The sequence below is a fragment of the Lepidochelys kempii genome, chromosome 2 (genome assembly GCF_965140285.1).
Source record: "Lepidochelys kempii isolate rLepKem1 chromosome 2, rLepKem1.hap1, whole genome shotgun sequence".
Taxonomy (NCBI): Eukaryota; Metazoa; Chordata; order Testudines; family Cheloniidae; genus Lepidochelys; species Lepidochelys kempii.
This window is the reverse complement of record NC_136381.1, coordinates 201,473,604-201,497,639: the sequence shown is the minus strand read 5'-3', so window position 1 is coordinate 201,497,639 and position 24,036 is coordinate 201,473,604. Positions and strand designations below refer to the sequence as shown.

The following is a 24,036-nucleotide window of genomic DNA, read 5'->3' as shown; positions in this document are numbered from 1 at the left end:
ATGCCAAAAAATACCGATATAATGAACATTTTTCACATGACATATTTGCCGAAGTCAATTATGTCAATATTGCAAAGAACCAACAGTTTAAATAAGCCTGCATGAACTAAGCAGACAAGCATATACACCTCACACAAAAAGAAGATATATAGGTTTAAAGCTTACCATTATCATTTTTAAGATTTCCATTGCTGAGCTGTTTTAATCTTTTCTGATGTGATTTGCCATTATAGTGGATTTGTGCTTGAGCAGCAGAGTTCAACTGAATGTTACAAACATTGCACAAAGTGAAATTGGTGTGTTTTTTCTCCTTCTCTTCCTTTGCCTCACTGTCGTCAGGTGCTAATTCTGTCTCACTTTCCCTGTCTGGTACACTTGGGAAACCTGGGGTGTAAGAATGATTACCATGCGGTACATCAGGGCTCCAGGGCTTCTTCATATTTTCTAAATAAAAATAAATAAATAAAAATCATGAATGATGCACAGTATCTCAACACCTGGAAAGTAGAGAGAAGCACTAATGGTTAGTCTTCATTTTTTATTTTAGTTCTTAACGTATACAGTTTCATTTCACACATTTTGCTTTCTCTTAGTGAGTCTTTGTTAAACCCCAGAGTTAAGCGAATGCAAGTATTTACACATTTTAACAGGACCTGTAAGTCTGTCCCTGGAGTTAAACTGTTCCTGCAAAATCCTTCTCTAATTAAATTCTATTCTGACTTTCCTGTTATTTTGCTGTATTTGTTCATTAGCTGCACAAAAAGGGCAGAATGAACCATTATGTGAAAGAAACATTACTCTAATGGTTAAGGTCACAGCACTAGAAACCAGAAAACCTTTGTTCTGTTCCCAGCTCTGTTATTAACTCACTGTGTTTTCGGCAAGTAACAGTACTTCCTCTTTTTATACCTCAGTTTCCTCCAGTGCAAAATGGAGGACTACTAGATTAGATCCCCACCTACCAACTCACTTCCCTCTTAGTGTGCTATGAGGACTCAATTCTGCACAGCTGGTCCAGGATTCCATATTAAGGACAGGTGATTATATTCCTTCTTCTTGCCAGAAGGGAAGTTAACCTCTTCCTTAGCAAGCACTGGATGAGATCTACAGCAGCCAAACAGTAACCTTCCCTGAGAAAGCACAATTATTTACTATAACAGAAATACATTTACATATGAGATGGAATGTATAACCCCACTTTGCCCCAGCCATGAAGGAGTTAAGGGACAGAGTTGCTACCTCCTTAGATGTGGCTAATTGGTTGACCAGTAATAGTTGGGATAACAAACTTCAGCCCAGGCAGATCAGGGTGGTTGTCAGAGAGGATGAGGACAATCCTGTATGAGCAGCAAACTGGCAAAAAGCTGCCCAAAGAGCAGAACTTGAAATTCCGTGAGGATTGGGGGAACTTTGCCAGTCTAAGCAGGATTCCAGTCTCCTAGTCTCCACAAGCTAGAGATCCCCAGGGTCCTGCTACAAAGGACCTGGGTGAAATACACATTCCTGGGTAGAATACCACATTTGAGAATAGTGGGAGCTAATGGAAAAGCTAAGGAAGAAAGTTCTTAAAGGGTAAGTGTACTTTTAAGGGCCCCAAGAGCAAATCAGATGGCTGAACCCCCTTGGAACATAATCATAAAGAAAACTGTAAGTAAGTAACATGTTATCAGTTTTACATATCACTTAGTACTATAAATAGGCCAGTGTTAAGCTCTGTTTGGAGAACAACATATAGCTATATTCCAGTATTTATACAAATTTTGTGTCTGGCTACAGGGGACACGCAATAAGTTGCTTTATCGGTGGCAGAGCTGTAAGGCACACCCTGGAGGCCCTGTTGAAAGATTTCCATCAAAACCCATGGGAAAGCTGAAGCTTATTTCCAATCTTTGTGATTCAGTATGCTGAAGATACCAGAAGCATAAAAAATCCTGACCCTGCAAGTTGCAGACAGATCACTCTTGTATTGATCACTTTAATTATTGTACAACTCCTACACTCTCTCTCTGCACTTGTCTGGACTGCTTTCAAGTCAAAATCTAAATTAATCATAAAACCAAGAGTAAAATATCAAAGATGATTCTGTTTTTGTTTAGATTCTGCCCATTTTCCCCCTTTTCTGCTCCAAAATACTCTAAAGAGAAACAACAAACAAGCATTACCGGTCTCTTATTTTAGTCTCTTATTTAGTCAACCATAATTTAAGGTAAGGTTTATCTATAAATCCCAATTCTCCTCTCACATCAGGGTAAATCAAAAGTAATTCCTGTGAACTCAGCGGAGAAGAAGGGAAAGGAAAATCTGCCTCCTGGAAGCTAAAGTGAAATAAATGCAAATATGAACTTTTAAAATTAAAGCAGCTAAAATTGGGTGGGCAGGAGTCAGATAAATCAGACAAATGTATGAGTCATGCTCCATGCACACACACCAAGATTAATTCATTATTGAAGGAATATGGTATATGAATGCAGTACCCAGTGAGAGTTTATTAGGAAAAATACCAGTTCTGCAAACTTAGTGGATACTTGTAGACTTAATCAAGGCACTTCATGCTTTAAGTGAAGTTGCATTCAGTTTTTCCAAATATGGTGCCCCTTTTAATGCCTCCATAATACACTCAAGTCAGTCATACTGAGGAAAGTGAAAGACCGCTGCTTCTGTACATGAGGGTTAGCAAAGGCCATCTTTCTTTTCAGATCCAGACTAGGTTTATGCCACAGTCTGAGTCCAAAAGTAAATCAAGACTAGGCTTCAGATTTTAATTTGACTACAATCAAATGGGGGGGGGGGGAATTACTGCTCACATTTTACCCACAGCAATGAATAACTAGCAAAGCTGATTCCTCCAGACATATCAGATCCTCAGATGGCGCTGTGCATTTTGACAGATTTCTTTTAAGCTTGCATAGTAGTATACGAAGTCATTGCCATCTGTACATTAACCCGGTGTGCACATTTAATTGTAAGCATCGACCACAATCTCAGTTTTGCTTTTGCTCTTATTACAATGGATTGCAGACTGTGTTTGAATCAATACCTCATATTTAGTGAGAGTTGCATATTTTTATTGGTATATATACTTGAGTAATGGGAGGGGGAGACAGCACTTAAAGTAGTACAGACACAAAGAAGTGGGAGCACGATCAAATACATTTGAGAAACACCAGACTACACCAAAATACTGAAAGCTGTTCTACCCAAATGGGAGACCTTTCACGTGCTCAACTACCATCTCAAGCAGTGGTGGGCAACCTGCAGCCAGAGGGCCACATGGCCCGTCAGGGTAATCCACTTGGAGCTGCAGGCAGCTGTGCAAATGTAAACAAACGGTCTGGTGGTCCGCCAGTGGATTACCCTTATGGGCCACGTGTGGCCTGCGGGGCACAGTTTGCCCACCACTGATCTCAAGGCTTTGGCTATATCAGAACCAGAAAGTATTCACTGAATTGTAAACAAGCGTAAGGGGCAAATTGAGAGATGAACATTCCAGTCCTGAAATTTGAGAGTTTCAATCTGAGTTTCCAGATTTGCTTCATCTCCAATTAATATTGGGTTCATTTATGTAAATGGAAGACTATTTACTCAAAACAGTTTGCTACAATTTATGCAAAGAACAAGCACCCAAACCTGAGGCGGCTCAGCATTTGCTACTTTCAGTAAAGTCAGCATCTCTCAGGATCAGCTGAGTCAGTTTTATTGGCTTATTTTCTGCTTACAAATACAGTTAACTCTCTATATGGTATAGTATTTCAGAAATCTAAAAGAAGATTAAACCATTGGATCCAGGACAAACACCAAATAAAAAAAAAAACGCAACATTGAAGTGAATAATTATCATTAAATAAATGTATTACACCAAAAGTGATAATGGGGTGTCTTTTATGGGCCAGATTACATTCCCTTATAGGAAAACCTATGAGAGGTAGTGAGAAAACTCAGATTCTTCTTGTGGAGTTTCCTCCAAATACTTCTTTGTGGAAGTAAGAATTTCTCCTCGGGAAGAAAAAGGGATCCCCCGAAGTCTAACTCCTCTGGAATCTGCTGGAGGTACCAATCCATCATCAGAGAGTTATATTTTATGTATCTAACACAATTTTAAATGAAGAAATCCAGCGTTTAACCAAATGTCAAACAGAAGAACTAAATATTAACATACTATTAATTTCCTATTATTAGAAGTTAATTAGGTAACTAGTCAGAAACTCCAGTTGGTATATGTTGTACAATACCTAACATCTTTTGCATTGAAAGCATTCCCCACTAGAGTGCAGTATGATTTTAAGATTACAAACATAGTACTGTATCTCTCTAAGCTTATAATGTTATGGGCATGGAGTTACTGTAATGTGCATGTCTTCTGGCCAATATATTCAGCTTTATAAGTAAATATTATATAGTCCATTACACATACCTACTTCAGTGTGTGTACTCATACATGCATAATACTTTTTCTTAACTTTCACAGAAATAAGCAGACAACATAAGTCATAACAGCGTAATAGGACATCACTAATATTAGGATAAATATGACAACTTTATATGATTTATTCTGGAGTATGGAGAGTAAGACAACAATCAAAATAGTCTAGAAAAAGATAAAATGCACACGAATGTAATGCAACAAAATGCCATGTTTGAAATAAATAACTCAAGCTCCAATCATTTGATTAGTGCTTGCATTAGACACCTGTGATGGCATTACAGTCATAAAAAACTGACTATTGCCATCTCTTTCTGAAATCTGGCACAACAAGGGTAGCATTTGCAGCAGCAGAGCAGGATGACAGAGTTAGGCACAGGAAATATGTCATGCCATACTGACACAGTCTTCACACATGGACCATGAATTCAGAGTATGAACAGCACTACTGGGGGTATTGGCTAACATACTATGAGCCTCAGGATGTACAAGCCACTTCTCTTCTTGCACTAGGAACACTCCCATGCACCTCCATGGGAGTGTTTGGGGATTTTATTTTGTATGCAGTTATGAACAAAAACCCAAATGTGAAAACTGACAATTTTTTGAGAAGTTCAGATACTGTTCTGGATCCAAACTTTATGGTTCCAGACCATTCTCTATTATATTTGAAGTTGGGATGTGTGTGTGGGGGGGGGGGAAACAGGCTAGGGGATGAAGGAGATAATTTCTTGTACATTATTTGTTGATATTTTAAAAAATTAGGTTTACTAGTCAATCCAATATTTTAGAGGAATGTAAACAAAAACCCATTAAGTCAAGCCTCCAGCAGTACAACTGTAGTAGGTTGACTCATGAGGACTGCAGGTGCGCTAGCATTCTGATGCACACTATATAGTATAGAGGGGGAAAATAACGAGCCAGGAAGTCTCAGAAGGCCACACTTCAAAAGTGGCCTCTAAAAGTGTATACCCACAGTTACACACTTCTATTTTTCGGTGACGTACAAATTGATATTCAAGTGCAATTCTGATTGTTTGCACAAGCAAGTTCAGTTTGTGGCTGCAGGAAACATGTCTCATTAATACTAATTGATAATCCTGTTCAAAACGTTTAAAAGCAACACACAGTCCCCTTTTTAAAAGTTACACTTTCAATTGATATGAATTACTTAACTAACTTATGTTATCTATCCTACAAAGTATTATTAAATGAAAGTTGTTTCCTTTCCATTGTAGCATAGAACTATCTTCACTGTATTAGATTAATTGACATATGTGGATCGTTATTACCTGTGTGAACAGGTTTGTTTTGGATCAGTGACTATGAGGCACAAGCTAAGTTCTCAGATGTTCAGAAGCGCAGTAGTGCACTACAATTGAATTAGCAAACTTAGAATTAAAAGATTTCAGCCATCTTAAATGGCATTGTGGATAAATGCTCAGGCCTATTTTCCCTGGAGCTCTGAACTCAGTTCTGGTTCAATGATGCTTACAGTAAAATGAACTTTGCATGAAGGGATAGCTTTGAGCAAAGTAGAAAACTATCCCACATGGAAAACCAACAGAGCTACAATTTGTGGTGTTTGCTGGCTCAACTATACTCTGGGGATTTTGAGATGGGATTGGAAGTGAGGGGGTAGAAATTATATCTGTCATGAACCAACAATTACCTCCCCTATTTGAGACAAAAGTGCACTTTCCATACAGAGAAAAGGACAGACAACTTTTTTCTCTTAAAGTGCAGCTAATTATGTTGTTAGCTGCGTGTCTTCCGAGTATAAAATTATCAAAGTCAGTACTACTCTGTATTATTCTATTTTGCAAAGCCACGCGCATTAAGTCCATTAAAGAGGCTACTGGAACGCAACAGGCTTCACAGGAAGAATCAAGTGTTGCCAATCCACCACTGTACTGCTGGGTTGGTGATACTCGACAACCAGACAACCAAATACCAGTGTCTCTTAAAGCCTCTTTTCCTTGGCTTTGTCCTCTCCAGTTACCATGACAAACAAATATCCTGCAGTAGATGAAACAGAAAATAAAGCTAGATAATCCAGTGGCAAAGTCCACTAATTTCAGCATAAAGAGATTTGAGGGTCTTAGCAATGGCTGTAGAGGTAGGACGACCAGCTGTCCCGTTTTTAAAGGGACAGTCCCATTTTGGGGGACTTTTTCCTCATATAGGCACCTATTACCACTCCCCTGTCCCCCTGGTCCTGTTTTTTCACAATTGTTATCTGGTAACCCTATGTAGAGGAGGCAAAGAAAAAATTATTCACTTCCACCATAGCATCCTTGAAACTCAGAGTGGCAGAACGGCTCTGGGCAGTGAATACTCTTGTTAATCCAGCTAGTTTACATCTGGTGACAGAGTCCAGTGTTTCTCATTGCAAAACAGTTTTCAAACTAGCATGCAGATAAGATTGTTTGGATCGGACGTAAGCTGTCTGCCTCTGCAGTTACAGCATGAGTTCTTACTAGCATAGCCTAGCCCACCAAACTGCCTCTGCTTGAGTTTCGGTTAGTGACACTTGTTGAAATTCTGTAGGCACTGGAGTTTGCCTAAGTCATGACCTGTGAATTAATCCTGTGTCCTCCTGGCTGGTGAGAGCCTTTTGAGAGATATTGGGATCTTTGTTGGCGAGGAATGTCAAAAGGGAGCAAAAGGAGTCAGCTTCTTTCAAATAAGCAGTTGTTAGAACCTTACTGCAAAACCCATCTCTTGACATAGACTATCTATCCAATTATCACCCTGTCTCTAGTTACCTATGTTGGGGGAAGGTTATCAAGAAATTTGTAGCAAAACTCCCCCAGTAATAGCTGGACTCTTCAAGTCTCTTCAAACTCAGTCAATATGATTTTAGGCTTGGCAGTTGCATTGGTGGCATTGATTGATTGATCTCCCTTTTACAACTAATGAATATGTTGTCATGGTTACAGGGAAACCTGTGCTTTAGACCCCTTTAGTCCCTCTTGAGTCCACCCCTTCAGTCTCTACCTTTACCACCTACCATAGCTGGAACCACCTACTATTCCCAGACTCGATCTCTCCTGCAGCCCCATTTACCAACTGTGTTAACCTGACGAGCGCAACCGTGCTGGCAATGGATAAGAGGGAAGATCCTTTCATGGATTGAGAACTGGTTAAAAGACAGGGAACAAAGGATAGGAATAAATGGTAAATTTTCAGAATGGAGAGGGGTAACTAGTGGTGTTCCCCAAGAGTCAATTCTAGGACCAATCCTATTCAACCCATTCATAAATGATCTGGAGAAAGGGGTAAACAGCGAGGTGGCAAAGTTTGCAGATGATACTAAACTGCTCAAGATAGTTAAGACCAAAGCAGACTGTGAAGAACTTCAAAAAGATCTCACAAAATTAAGTGATTGGGCAACAAAATGGCAAATGAAATTTAATGTGGAGAAATGTAAAGTAATGCACATTGGAAAAAATAACCCCAACTATACATACAATATGATGGGGGCTAATTTAGCCACAACTAATCAGGAGAAAGATCTTGGGGTCATTGTGGATAGTTCTCTGAAGATGTCCATGCAGTGTGCAGTGGCAGTCAAAAAAGCAAAGGGGATGTTAGGAATCATTTAAAAAAAGGGGATAGAGAATAAGACGGAGAATATCTTATTGCCCTTATATAAATCCATGGTACGCCCACATCTTGAATACTGCATACAGATGTGGTCCCCTCATCTCAAAAAAGATATACTGGCATTAGAAAAGGTTCAGAAAAGGGCAACTAAAATGATTAGGGGTTTGGAACGGGTCCCATAGGAGGAGAGATTAAAGAGGCTAGGACTTTTCATCTTGGAAAAGAGGAGATTAAAAGGAAGTTTTTCTTCACTCAGCGCATAGTCAACCAGTGGTACTCCTTGCCTGAGGAAGTTGTGAAGGCTAGGACTCTAACAGGGTTTAAAAGAGAACTGGATAAATTCATGGAGGTTAAGTCCATTAAGGACTATTAGCCAGGCTGGGTAAGGAATGGTGTTCCTAGCCTCTGTTTGTCAGAGGGTGGAGATGGATGGCAGGAGAGAGATCACTAAATCAGTACCTGTTAGGTTCACTCCCTCTGGGGCACCTGGCATTGGCCACTGTCAGTAGACAGGATACTGGGCTGGATGGACCTTTGGTCTGACCCAGTATGGCCATTCTTATGTTCTTAACTGTAAACCCTTTTATTCTGGGGACCTTTGACAGTGGTTGATTAAAGTGACACAAAAACAGATTCAATACAAAACATTATTTATTTGTTCACCCAAAGGTACATAGCAATCAATGATACGTTATAACAATAAAGACCTATATGCATATTTCTCCTTATCTTATCTTTAATCTTTAAACTTGTAAACTTTGGTAAATTCTATTCAACCCAATTACTTCTATCTCTGGGCTGGGAGAAACAGATACCCCTCTTTCTGTGTGTGTCTCTGTTAGCGTTAGCATCAGCATCTCCCCACAGGCAACTGCTGATAGCTCTCTCAATCCCCCTTGTGCCCTAGGACCTTAGGGCAAGACTTTTAAGATTTTATTATCCTCTTTGATCCTAGGCTCAGGTCTGTGATGGGTAAACCATGCTAGACTGGATGGAGCCAGGCAGGGGCATTCCCAATTGAACAGCTCCCCATATTGTTCCCTTAAAGGGCCTTATCTCTGATATTGTTTCATTTGCTGTTTGCTTCCCCCTACCAGCCTCCTTTCATTTAATTCTACACAATTGGGTAGGATAATATCAAACAAGTACACTGAAGTTCATATGATATTTATAAAAAAATAATACACATAGCTGCTTCATTCTCCACGTGCCTGTATTGATTTTTTTAGATTGTGGCTGACCCAGTTATTGACCCTACAGGGTAGCTGGAGTAGCATGAGCGGTTCTGTTTTGTTCTTTCTGAGAGGTCGCAGAGGTTAGTGTTGGTCAATTTTTCATCTATCCTACAGACATGGAGGCTATTACAGAGTTTGTTCTGTCTCACTCATTCATCACATAGTGAGTATATTTGGGTGGGTTCATGATAGTGTATTTATTATACTCATGTCACCCATCTCTATATTTCCATATCTTCAGACTATGCTAATATAGTGAAAATTTGTCTAGTGTCTACAGGGACTGAGCATAGAAGAGACTCAATGCAGACAAGACTGAGATGATGCTCATGTTCCAGGCAGCAATAGCAATTATATTGGCAAACCTGATTAATATGGTTTGCCCCCTGTTTGTTTCTAAAGTTCACAACTTGGGTATCTTATTGGATCCCCAGATATGTCTGGATACCAAGGTACAACAGTTATCCATGCCTTGGTCACCTCTAGGGCTATACATAGGGCTATACATTCAAACTATGCAGCCATTGCAGTGAGCACAAAGAAGAGGTGCCCATTTGCAAGGCAGTGTTCCAGGCAGAGAGGACATTACACCTGTGCTTTCCAATATGCACTGGCTCCAGGTTACAGCAGAGTGAAAACTTAAATTTCTGTCCCACTGGAAAGTCTAATATTCCAGCTTGGTTTTGTGCAGATTCAGGACAAAAAGTTGAAATACCAAAGTTTTCCACATGATGAGAAGTTCTGAAAACTTGTGATTCAGAAATGGCAAAATGTTTCATTCTGAGTATGAGTCAATTCAACATTAAACTGCATTTCTCTACAGTGCTGCATTGCCTCATATGAGTTGCAGTTCAGGCAACTCAGGCCACCCTGACTTGATTATATCTCCTGTGGTGACATGACTCCCATGATGCACCATGTTGTTCAGTCAGAGGTGACACCATGTTGCGTCGTGAGAGACACAGTCCAATCAGGGAGTTGAGCCCATAAGAGAGAATGGGAGCATGAGATGCCTGAACTACAGCTCAATGAGGCATTGAGGCACGATGGGGAAATGCAGAATAAAATGTTTTATGGAAGTTCCAGAAACTAAAATGTTTTGATTCAGCTTGATTCAACACAAAATGAAATATTCCAGCTGAAAAGTCATTCTGGCAGAAAATTCCCAACCAGCTCTTGATGATTGAAAGTGAAATATTGAGACAACCGCTTTAAGCCCTGGGTGATTTGTGCCCTGGCTACTCTATCCTATGCAATACTGTGGCAGTGTCACACATCTACTGTGCGGACTAAACAATTGAGAGTTAGTGGTAGGACCTTCTGATTGAGAGGCCCTTGGGTCTGGAAGAAACTTCCCTCCCAGATGATCTGCGGAAGCTTTAGGAAATGCTGCAAGACTCACTTATTTTCCCCAAGTGGATGAGTGTGGATTTATTGGAGGGAGTGGTAAGTCGTAGGACTCTTTATGAGCTCAGAAAGATTTGTTTTAAGGTTGTCTCTCTTTTTTTTTTTTTTTTTTTAGATCTGTTTTGTTGTGTTGGTTAACGGCTGTCTTTTAAATTGATGTCAGTACAACTAGTATATGGTATGCAACGTGAGAAACTGAAATAAACAAACACTTTACATAACTGGACAATGTTAGCAGGCTCTTCAGGTCATATTCCCAAAAGTTGACCTTGTTAATTATTAGTCAATGTTGAAACCATCCATGTGAATAATCAAAGTATAGTAAGGAATTCAGATGTTTGCTATTTTTAAGAGAAGAAGAATCTCTTGGGCAAAAACTTTATCAATTACTAGTAGCAAAGGTGCAGGTTTCGTGAAAGTTTTATTTTAGTTTTTTCCTTCATTTTAAAGTCCACATCTTGAGAATTCACCCCAGAGTGGCCTCTCTGTAAACTAATTCCTAGAAAAATAGATTTCTACTAAACCCAAAAGCTGGGATAGATTCACTGTTGGCTGGTACATTTTCAGCCATACTGCAGAAAATAAAACCTGGGGCTCCAAAGTTACTACAGTGACTTTGGAGAAATTCAGCACAGGGTACATTTTTACCACAGTGCCAGTGGAAATTGGTACATAACTCCTGTTTGGTAACACACTAGGAGTTATTTGGCATCTATTACACAATGCATATTTTTAGAAGTTATATATTCTTCCTTATGCATCTTGAAAATTCATGTCTCCTTTTCACGAGTTTCCTGGCTGATACAATAGATCTATTCTTGATGTCAGCTACTGTATTTATATTAATCATTTGCCCCTATCTTTCCAGCAATATTAGGAATGTATGGCATAAACAGGTCAATTCTTGACAACAGTCAGGAAAGAGCCCAACAACAAATTTTGGGCCATAGTCCTCTTCATGGTCCTCCTAGTTTTAATCCTTAATCCATGCTGACCTAGGCAGAGTTCACTACAGGGGCAGCCTCATGTATTTTACTGCAATCACAGTGGGCCATGAAATCAATAGGGTTACACATGTATAACAGAGGGAGGAATTTGACAAAATACTTTTCTTTTAGTATGACATTTCTAATATGCATATCACCACAGTTAGATGTCACGTGTTTCTAGAAATCATATCCAACAGAAATATACATCAGACAGAAATCTAACTACTGAGAAATTATAGTGCATCCTATGGAACATAGATTAATAGGCATAGTTTAATATAATTCTATAGGCAAACCTGAGTTTACCAATATAGTTGCAGAACAGATTCCACAGTTACATACATTTGAATCAGACCCTGAAAACTCACCTTTATATACCTATAATAAGAAGTGAATCCAATAAAACTGTGTGTAGTAGCAAGACAGCCTGAGACATAAGCCCTTGTATTAGAGGCCTGGGCTAAAGTAGTGGTCAAATCTTTGCTAATATAAAGCAAAGTCTGCAAGAGACAGGCTGTAAGCAGGAGTCAGGCTCTGCCTGTGCGCACACACTCAAAGCCTGGCAAGAATAGGGCTGGTATTGCAAAAGCATACACATTCCTAAGAAAGGCTAGGCACAGGACGCTCATGCAAACACATTCCAGAAGGATGGTACCAAAACCCCCCCGATACCAAGTATGGTTCAAACACACCCCTCCCCCCACACCAATATAACAGGAAATACTTCTCTTAAAAATAGTCAGGATGAAAGTATAATGGATACAGATGTTTTGATTGAACCAACATGTACAAGATAATGGGTGGTAACAACCCACATCAGTGGGCAGTAACTAACTATGTCTGAGGGGCATACGTAACTTGTTTGTATTGGTATATAAAATGGAGTCTCAGAGGAAGTGTCTTTGGCCAGCAGAGGGGGGAATGGAAAGTCCCACCCTTCAATGAGCTGCATCTATTGTCACGGGCATACATGTGCTAGTGTAACTGTAGACATTGATCCAGGGAACTAGGACTGTGCTTCATCAACAATAAACCTGGCTGGGTGCCTTCATACCTTAATGGATCTTGTGGTCATTGGGCGATTCGCTTGAGGTCTGCTGTGCCAGTTACTTGTGCAGAGCTGGAATGGCATAAAGAAGGAACACACACAGCCAAACATCTGACAACACTGTGTATGAAACCTGGAGTCCTTAATATTTCTCTATTAGTTCCAATGCATTTCCCCAAAGATTTATACTTTGATTTGACAGAGCACTTTTGAATTTGTGTGCTAGCATGTCATATTCTAATATGGCTCTCTGAAGAGCCTAATGCATTAATTTTCTACAGGTTTTGATCATAGCTAAACACTAGTAATGCATCAGAATAAGTTTGCAGAGACCAGGCCATATCAGTGTTTCCACAAGAGGAAGTTTAAATTGATACTTGCTGAGTTCTATTGCAATAAGATCTAGTCCCTACTGGCACCCACTTCTTCAGATGCATATGTCCCCCACGAAAGCTTATGCTCCAATACATCTGTTAGTCTATAAGGTGCCACAGGACACTCTACTGCTTTTACAGTCCCTACTAGTGTTGTCTAACATAACATGATAGGAAGCCTAGTTTGGTTAGGATTCTCTCACTAACTCCAGTGTAGCTGAGCTCTAGGTCCACCAAAACTTTATGGAAAAATTATCAGGTCAAATCTGGCTGACCTTAGGAAACAATACTTTATCAATCTACAATCTTTACCCTCTTAGAGGCAACAGGATTGGGCCTTTGTGTTCACTCAGAAACTGAACACATGTTGGTTTGAATGTATAAAAATCAATAACAAAAAAAAAAAAAGAAAATGCATTGGTACACATTACAGACCTCGAGGCAATACTGCCCTCTAATACATGGGTTTGCATTTCTGTTTACTTTGTTAAAATCAGTCACCGTATAAAACTCCAAGTACAGTAAATGATTTTACAAGCTATTCAGCAATGTCTGCCCACATCTGGGAAGCTAATGGAGCTTGCTGAGAGTCTGCTTAACTTCATGCTCAAAAATACTGCGATATTGTTGCTAGAAAAGAGAAAATAAAAGTTTTAGAAATAGGGGAGGGGGGAAAATTTGGGGTTTTATTCAAGATTTAAAAAAAAACCCTTTGTTCCATTTTCTATCCATGTGGCGCTATCATAGTCCATATATTGTCCTCATGATTCCTACCTGTTGTTACTCCCTTTTTCTCCTTAAAATTCCTTCTCTGTCATGGTTGCCATCTTCAAATTGATAAATTCTCCATTTATTTATATGATAAAGCCATGTGGAACACATTACCCATCTTCCTTCCCATCTGTCTTTCCAGTCCACAAACCCCACTGTCTTTTACAAAGAAAATTAAAAGTATTATTCCTAATTTATCCTAACACTAGTTTTAAAATATTTTTTATTCTGAAAGGAATTTTATACAAATCACAGGAAAGAATATTACTTTTCTGTACACATTGAAGCAGATGTTATGTTTTCCTCCACTCTCTGGGAGACCCCAGCAGCAGCAGACTTATGGTTTCAAACCCACTTGCTGTTTGTTGTGGTTGTTCAGACTAGATCCATGAAGCTACTGCTATAATGAAGTATGTGCATAATGGTCGTCCTCTGGAGCAGCTCTGCTACAGCTACTGAATCTGCAAACTACTTCAAGTTCCTCTGGCTCAGCTGGCAGACTGCAAACTCCAACCCCTAGCTAGGCTGGCACTCTGTTGAAAACCGCTGAGAAGAACTGATGCATGGCAGAGACCTATGGAGAAGTTTCTAAATTCCTTCATCAAAGCTGATTCAGATGGACAAGCTTATAAACTCTGTTAGACATTAGAAGAAGTTTATAAGATCCCCTGAGACTTGTCAGAGGATTTGATTGTTCCAAATCCATAGCAAATTGCCCCCTAAACTTAGCATTAAAAATATTCCTCTGCAGTGAAGGGTATTTAAGACTATTGAATAAAATGAAACTGAAATTTCTAGAACAAGCAGGTTTTGAGACATGGTTATATAAATAAAGGTTAGAAGACTTTTCAGAAAATGTAATCCATCTCATCTTTTTAAAGCCCCATACCTCAGAAATACCTTGTCTGATTAAACTAATCATAAAAAAAGGGCTTTAGCTAGAAAGTACGACAGTACAAAACTTCAAACTGAAAGAAGTTTTTTTGGAAGAAGATAGGTATAAAAATTGGATTTATAACAAAAAAAGGTTAACAACCTTAAATACTAACTTACTGTTGTAACTCCACAATGGGGAAAATATCACACCACATAATAGATGTCTAAACACACCTTATCCCTTAAGATTGCAAACCAGTTTCTATTGTCATTTACTCAAACGAGGAAACAGGAGTATGTCTGCTGAAGTCAATAGAGTTTCATTGGCATAAAAATGATATAAATGAGAGCAAAATCAGGCCTTGCATTTTCAAGTTAAATCTAAAAATCTCTACAGTAGTTCTACACCTAAATAGTCACCAGACTTTCTTTAGTTCTTTGCTATGGCTTATGAAAACTGTCACTTTTTAAATCTGTTTTGTCTCCTATTGCTTGGCTTAAAGAGAACTTATTTCACTTACCATGTTTGAAATACCTCTACTTTAGAATTCCATTGACTTAGTGGGATTGCTTTCTTAGTAAGGACTTCTCAAGTGAAAATGTTTGCAGAATTGCATTTTAAATAGAATTGATAAAACAATAAATGATAAAATTCTACAAATGTTCCAATAGCTGAGTAATAAGAGCTAATTATCTGCAGTACAAGCCAGTAACGGTTTGCCATTAACTTAATCAATCCTGAGCAAATTAGCTATTTTTAGTTCTCTGGGAAGATTTATAAATGATGTTGAATTTAATGTTTTCATGCTCCACATTTACATTATCAGTGGGTTTGTTTCTTTTTAAAGAAACACTATGTTCTAATATAAGAAATGTGTTAGAATAAAGTGCAGGCACCAAAAAAAAAAAAACAACCAAACCCCCCCCCCCCCCGAAACCCCATATTAAATTCCAGACAACTACATACATGTTTGTCTTATTTTAATGGCAGCGGTGTTTTTTTTTTTAATATCTCTGTCACACTTTCCCTGTGTGTTTATTACAGAGGCATACAAAGAATAAACACTGCAGGCAGGCAAAGCCATCAAAAACACATTCAGCCTAAAAGTAAACAATTGAACAACTGACCTTCCCCCAAGCCTTTACCGATGCGAGATTGTTCCGTCACTGGCTGCCACTTCCTGATTTAGATACTTAAAATGACTGAAAACAGTCCTAATAATGGAATTTGCAATTGACACTCACTCAGGAAGGCAACTTGAATGACTTGCTTTGCAACATAGCAATGCTATCAACTATGAGTCCTGCCCCTACAGTACATATCTGGAACCAACATAGACTCACTGTCATCAACCGCTTTTCACAAATCACTTGATTATTGATCACTACACTTATCGGTCTTCATTGACCGAATCTCATTTCACATTACTGCTCTCCTGCTGCTTCAGCAAGTTTCTGGTATTTCTCCTGCAGTAAGATTTCACAAACAGGCTAGGGCAGTGATCCCTTTTACCGTTTCAAGATTTTTTACACTGATCTGCAATTTTCTTCCAAGAAGGGAAAAAAGGAAAAAAAAAAATTACACTTTCAAACATTTCTACCTATAAAGTAAACCGTGGAAGAAAACGGACCCAAAATATCTTACCTCATCCACCCCAACAGTGTAGATCGATTAATATTACACACATTTTTAAATATACAAAAAATTATTTAAATAAATGAAATTTAAATTTATTCCTAGATGCAAAAGAATAAAAAGTCTAACATTTATAAATGCATATCTAGATAACTTTTTAAAACCCAAATCATCCTCCAGGTAGGCCTCTATCAGGACAGGGGCTGCAGTGAAAACTCCTCCACTTTGTCCCATCAGTATGCTTGTAGTACCCTGATCTGGAGCAAATACCTTTAGAGATGATAGGAGTAACTCCATTTTCTACATCATTCAGTCCTTGGCCTTTCTGCTGTGACTCCCAGTAATGGTGTCAATTTGTGACAAAAGTAGTGATAGTTTTGTATGAAGACAGGGAGTAGTTGCCCAGTAAAAACTAGATAGAAAGGATCAACTTTTTTCACATAGCTCAACCTGGGCTGAGTTTGCATTGGCCACGGAGAAGTGAACATTTTCATGTCCCATTACCATTCGCTGTACATTGAACAGTTGATTTGTATTACAGCTCATTGGTTTTGTTAGGATAGTGAGCACATAATTAGCAAAGGCACAAGAGCTTTCTAGCTGTTTAAGTTACACATGTAAGAACAGTCATAAATAAATAAATTTAAATTTCATTTATTTAAATATTTTTTTGTATATTTAAAAGTGTGTAATATAGATCAATCTACAGTGTTGGGGTGGATGAGGTAAGATATTTTGGGTCCGTTTTCTTCCACGGTTTACTTTATAGGTAGAAATGTTTGAAAGTGTATTTTTTTTTCCCTTTTTTCCCTTCTTGGAAGAAAATTGCAGATCAGTGTAAAAAATCAGTTGTGCTATTGCTATTTGTTTTAGTTACAAAGTTTGGAGAAAACCAGCAGCTTCCATTCTAAATTTCAGTCTTTCACACAATGACTTGTTCCACTCATTTATAATCTTTATAAAGGATATTTTAAGGATTTGCCCCACTGTGAACACAGCCCTCATCAACAGCATGACCTTAACAGAATGCGAACTGAGTCAAAAGCAAACAAACCACACAGTTTTAGTGGCAGAAGTCACTCTCCTGTGAGGAAAAGCGTGTGCTGGAGTACTGGAGCAATAACTTATCACGCCATATCTGTTATATTATAGAATGCTGTCTCACACATCAGAGCATTTGGTCAAGAAAGAAAAGGGGATTAACAATGTTAAATTATGACTCAGATCCTCTTCTCTCTTCCCACAAACCTCACCCCCAAAGTGGGTGAAAACAGCAGAGACCCTGATTAAATACATTATTATTAAATATTGTGTATTTGGCCATGGGAAGGAGGTTGTGCCAAAACGTCGTCGTCTTATCTGCCCACCCACCCCAGCTTTGCAGAAGTCACTGCCTGATCATCTTCTGTTTGGGGCTCCACCATTTTGTGGGAGCATGGTAAGAGGTGGAGGATCCTGGAGAGAGCCACCCTGCAGCGGTAACGATTTCCAAACACACTGGTCTTTCCCTGCATAAGAATGATGACTTTATTCTTCTATTATATGGATTCCAACTTTCTGCTATCAAACCTGGCAAAGGTAATTGCAGAGATAAAGGCAAGGAACCAATCTCAGCACAGCTCCATTCAAGTGATCCATATCGCTCTGGGCGACAGTAGCCGAGGAAGTGTGGAGGCACTGGACTTCTGCCCTAGTATCACAGCCTCTATGGGATCTCTGTGGATTTGAGGACATCCCTGGTTTAAGCAAGCTATTCACTATGCAGGTGACTAAGGGAAAACCCAGCTCCAGAGTGGATAATTTTTAGGAAACTCCTCAAGATGAAACCCAAATATTTTCACACTCCCAAGGAGGCATGTGTTGGCTCCATGATTGCATTCTTATAAGTGATTTTCACATTATACTTGCCCAAAACGTTAATTCCTAATGTTTAACGAATATAGATTGTTTGGTTAAGCAATACAGCTTGTTTGTCTGAGAAATACAGCAAAGCTCATGGTGTTTTCCTGCTGTCTGTTTTCAGATTCACTTTGACAGCTTTAACAACTCTACTCGTGTACTAACTTTGGCTAAACTACTTTGTTTCTTTGCCCTGACTCAAAAGTTCTTCCAAAGCACCAGGCTAGTCAGTCACTCATGTAATGCTTCAGTAGCAATATCTTCATTCTTGATGATCAAGGAAATATCAGAAAACACAGTCATAAGAAATTCTTCCATCCTCACTCTTCCATCCTTTTAGTGAAAGACTGCCTCTGACTGCTACCCTTTTTTACACAGTAGCTCCAGAGCAATCTAGCACCCACACAAATGTACATAAACGTACCCCTGCAGCAAAGACCGTTCCTACGTGTGAACATTATGTGGAGTACATGGGGAGGAGAGCTTCCGTCTTAACAGAAAAAGAAAGCATTTGCTTTGCTTACACCTACACCTATTATGTTATTACTTTCATTATTTCTTTATCTTGCAGCAGCTCACAGAGTTCTTGGTTCTGTCTAGACACATAGGAAGACCTTTCAATCTAAAATTACTTTGACATGAAGACTGGAGACCTTTTCCTGCAGTTGTTTTAAATTGTATGGTTTACTCACAGAATATTGCGACATACGTACATTTGGTTAGAAAGAAAACAGTCTTGATGGAGAGATTCTCCAAAGAAATCTGGGAGGGAAAAAAATCTGAACTCAGAAATAGAGTTGAAGGAAACTCTTTAAATGCATTATTAAACCATAAGCCTGAGATGCTGGAAAATAATATCTAGTATTGTAATATTGTGAAGTATTAGGATTGTCAGAAGGTCTAGGGGAGATGGATCCAAACAGTACTGAATTTTTTTTATTAGTAGTGTTACTTCTGGAAAATACGATAATACTCTGAGTCCGGCAAGTGGTGACCTTGTGCAACCTCTGCAATGTCTTCATTTAAGGGACAAGATTTTTCCAAAACTAACTAGTGATTTTGTGTGCCTAACTGCAGACACTTTGAAGTCTAAGCACCTGCACTTTTGAAAACATAGGTCAAGGTGTCTAGAAGGTAAAAATAAGTTGAGTCTGAGTTCTATGATTCACTTCAGAGTTTCCCCTTGTTTTCTACCTGAGAATACAGAAATATGTTTACAGATAATAAATAATTTTTTAAATAAAACTTTGCTAGGCCAGTTAGAAGAGAGGCATGCAAATGCATCAAATTATTTACATGAACAGTTTGTTACTTAGTTAGTTACATTTGGCCATTGTCTGATTATATTGGATTAAGATGCTCTTCCAAATGTATTCACCAGACACGACAGTACAGTGCATCTTCTGAATCTGCTGAAACAGATTTAGAATCCATTTATTGTTGTCATAATGTGTGCTAAGCACATTATGCTTCAAAAGTGGAAAGATACTTTATTTACTTCAAGTTAATTGATTAATTAATGTTTGTGCAGTGCCTTGAAAATGTGAAGTTTTTACCAGTGAATATTTTTACTGTGAAATATTAATGTGAATATTTTTCCAGTTGTTTTTGGGAGCAGAATTATATGTTTACATTATTTTTCCTTCATTTATTCATATGTCTCACATTTTCTCTTCAATACCATTTTCATCTCTGTTTTTTTTTCTGATTAAAGAGGTTAATTTATTAGAACAGTGTTACTCAGACCTCAGTGGTTCAGGAGCCAAAATAGTCATCAGCTTTACCCAAAAGACCCACAGTAATGTGAATTCATTGTTTCATTTTATATATAATATTCTCACAACAAAATGACTGACCAAGTATTCTACAATTGGTTAATAACATAGTAAAAGCATCCTTACTGGTTAATAACTTAGATTGGTTAATAATTAAATCACAGTGTTTTAATATCATGTGCTACAAAGTGTTGCAGGAGACACATTAAAGAGCCACTTTCAGTTCCGGAGTCTGTCTGAATATCACTGTATTAGAATGTTGTAGCTTCTGTTATGAATGATTCTCCTCAGCCTCCTGTTATGGTTATTAGAATGATATACCACATTAACAGTATGTGAAGGTAGTTTTCCCATTCCTACATACACATCGTAAATTCCCTCTTTGAGCTTCCCTTAAGGGCAGTTCCAAATCAACTCCATTGTAGGATAGTATGTGAATCCTTCCAACTTCCCTGTGAGGAAGCTGAGAAAACATTAATATCCCTCTCCTACAGGTATAAATATTGAGGCAGAACTGCTAAGTGGCTTTTGCAAGGTCACAGAGTAAGTCAATGCCAAAGACAAGATTAGAACTTAGGAGTTCCTGGGTAAACCCCAGTAAGAGGTGGAAAAAACCCAACAACTATCACATTGAAAAACAAACGGGCACCTGCCAGTAACTGGAAGTGAAATGGCCATTGAATCAAAGTAGGTGACCAGCTCATCAAAAAACATCAGCAATCCTCTGTGCACAATCCTTTCCTTTCCCCACCATACACCACAATTTCTTAAGGGCAGGCAACTGAGAGCTGATGGGTATGTGACCGATGAATCATTCTCTGACCTAGTCTCAGTCATTTCCATTGTAAACTAAACTCTGTTTACAATGTCATCAATATCATCTGTCAAAAGAACAAAATGGGAGCAGGAGCATTCCCAGAATAACTGTCCATATTTTTGCACTGATGCTCTGGAGCTGGTTTTAAATACCCAAAGGGAAGGAGATTAGTGTTTCAAACTAGTCATCTGTGTTTCATATTCTGTGGTACAGTAGAAATAATCAGGCTTATCTTAATGTACTAGTGTGCAGTATTTCCAGTACACATTGTATGAATTCTGCATAATCAATACCACCAGTGTCATAACCATGACTTTCTGCAGGAAAAAACAGCACTGTTTGCTTCTAGAGGGGTTGCTCCAAATGTCTCAATGTTTGTTTGAGAGAAAACAAAACAGGCTGATTTCCCAGCACCACCTTCCAACCCAACTCTTTTGTGGGTGGTTTCATCACTGCTGATAAACACACTTTTGTACATCCATGCAGGCGGAAGGAAGACTACTATGAAGTCTGACAGATTTACCCCTTGCCTCATACTCTTCTCTCTGTTTCCACCATGGAACTTATGGTTGAAGTACTTTTCTGATGACTTTAACAATTCTCCTTCGTTCTTCATCTTAAATTTAACATTCAAATTCTGTGGATGTGAAAGTCTCCAAGTCAATTGAAAATACAAAAATAAATTGACTATAACAATCTATTGAAGAACTGAATGAAGCCATGTGAAACTCAGCAGTTTTGGTTCACAGGGCTCCAGCAAACCTTTGGTTTTAATTTATGTGGGTTCCCCCCTCCTGAGCTTTGCTTTGAGGCTCACATGTGAACAAATCAGAAGAGAAGTGGGGGGGGGAGGCAAAACTTTGACAAAAGTGAAAAGTTTTGACTCATTTATAGCTAAAATGATAAAAACCTGCCCAGCACAAATGGGAATTATAAGGGGCATGTATGAAAATCAGTTCAGATTAAAAAATCCTGGTGAACCTGGGCTAAGTTTCTGTTTGATAAAGAAACTCAACTCACTTGGTTTCAGGTGAAATTATAAAAGGCTTTAACTCATCTAGTTCTAAAGCTAAGAGTATGATTTTTTTTTAAAAATAAATTAAATCTACTTAAGAGACCCACAAAGAAGGGGGAAGTATAAACAAACAGAATCAACATTGAATTTTAGAGGAGTCCAAAATATCTCCATAATTTTCATTTCTTTATTCCTGTCACTCATAGTGATCACATGGCTTTCTCTGTACATCTTGCTGACCACAGGAGCATCCTAGCAGCAACTCTTGGGGGACACGTAGTGTTTTCCCTTACGTCTTAGAGCTAATAATGCAAGTTAGGCATCTCTTAACAAGGAACAAAAGTTCCTTTTCCTTGTTCTTGAGAATGCATAACAGTGAATTATCTCCCAAACAGTCCCAAACCAACAGGATCTCAGAAGAAACATTGATTTGTAAATCCAGAGAAAGTAATATTAAATCAAAAGGAAACTATAAAATCATAAAACAAGTGGTCAAGTTAGCCAGATATGATACAACTTTACAGTTATAGATTTAAACTAGAATTCACTTGTATCCTAGAGTTGTTTGTTTCATTCTATCAGATTCTTTCTTGCTCTCCATCTGAGAACACTGCAATACCTAAGAGGCCTCTGAAAACCATTTCTTTCTCTTCCTTCTTCTGAGTGCTCCTGCACTCATTCTGAAGTGTGAGTGGTGATCGCACAGTACCATATTAGCCATGCTGTCATGGGTCAGATCCACAAAGAGAGCATAATGCACATAGTGCAATATCTTTTGAAGTGTGTTAACTTCTGTCCCTTTCTGGGAATAACCACATTGTATATCACATTTAATTAATGGCCCACTCCACTGCAGAGCAGTAATTTCTCTTCATTTTTCCTGTCAGTAATTCAAAAGCTCTTTTGAGCCTCTATGGCTGTCAACCTTTTTATGGCTATAACTTTGTCAGGAAAAAAAAAAGGGGGGGTATAATAGCAGCCCCATCTCTCTAAGGGGCAGTTCATCCAACATGTGCATAAAAGGTACTATTTTCTGCATCATTATTTATTGTGAAAGGGTTATAATTTTCCATAATACCCTGTTTTTCATTATTCCAATTTGTATAGAAATTATTTCTCAATGCACAGTTTGAAGTTCTTGGACAGAATCTTACTGAGATGTTGCACTTCCATTCAAATAGTGAGAGGAAGGCCAAGAGTCTGAATGCGCGCCCGCATACACACACCCCTACTGATTTGTACAAGCTAGCTGACACTTCAAATTTCAAAAATTTGAAATTTTGAAGTTTGAAAATAAAAGGTGAAAAAATGTTGCATTTTTGTGAATTCCTTTCCCTTTCCCCATTTTCTGACCCATTTTAGAGCTGGTTTACTTTAATTTTTAAATTTGTATAAAGGGAAAAATTACAAAAAAATCTCTAATCTCTTCCCCCCCCCGTTTATTTTTACCCCCACCGTCCCACAATTATCTTTCAAGAACACATGTGATCAATAGTTGCATCTTACTCAAAAAGTAACTAACTCCTCCACCAATGCAGTACCCCCAATGTCCTTAAAATCATCTGAAGGTAAATGGTTTGAAACCTAAATTGGGGGGGGGAAATGAAGCCCCACGGGGGAGGTAACTGCAAAACCCATCTTTTCTCTCAAACTTGATCAAATTAATATCCCCCTTTTCTTTGTTTTATTTACACACTCAAAACCCTGAACATGCCTCTTACCAGCAGGGAACCGAGAAATGTAATTATAATTGAGTTTGTTGGTATGTTATTTTTTACTCTTGGAAGTTGCTCAGACACTACAATAAGTAAGGCAAATAGAATAGACATGGCTCTTGCCACCCTGATAATTTGTTAGGAAAAAAAAAGATATATTTAAGCCAATTTTAATGGAAGAAGATGATATTTTTGTAATAAACTAGATTTGAATGCATTCTGGTTTCTTTATTTCCCTTTCTGGGAGTGACTCTTTAAAGTCTATTGCATATACACCAATAAAAATAATGCTGTAATTTCATTTCGTTGTTACAGTAGTGAGATTTACAAGAGAATATTTTAATAGCAAAGACAGTGTGCAACCTTGAAAATGTTAATCTAGTTTTTGGGACCACAATATGTTTGTTTGGCCTGTTTCACCAAAGTAATGAACGCCCTCAAGTTCAACCA

At 38.4% G+C, this 24,036-nt stretch overlaps 1 protein-coding gene across 2 annotated transcripts in view; it reads right to left on the bottom strand.

The window, feature by feature from the left end:
• The window catches only part of ZNF385D (zinc finger protein 385D), a 616,194-nt gene that overhangs the window by 487,267 nt on the left and 104,891 nt on the right, over positions 1-24,036 (bottom strand). For both annotated transcript variants that reach the window (XM_073333495.2, XM_073333496.2), the window contains exon 2: positions 166-444. In XM_073333495.2, the coding sequence (XP_073189596.1) occupies positions 166-444 (279 nt within the window). The remainder of the gene's footprint in view (positions 1-165; positions 445-24,036) is intronic.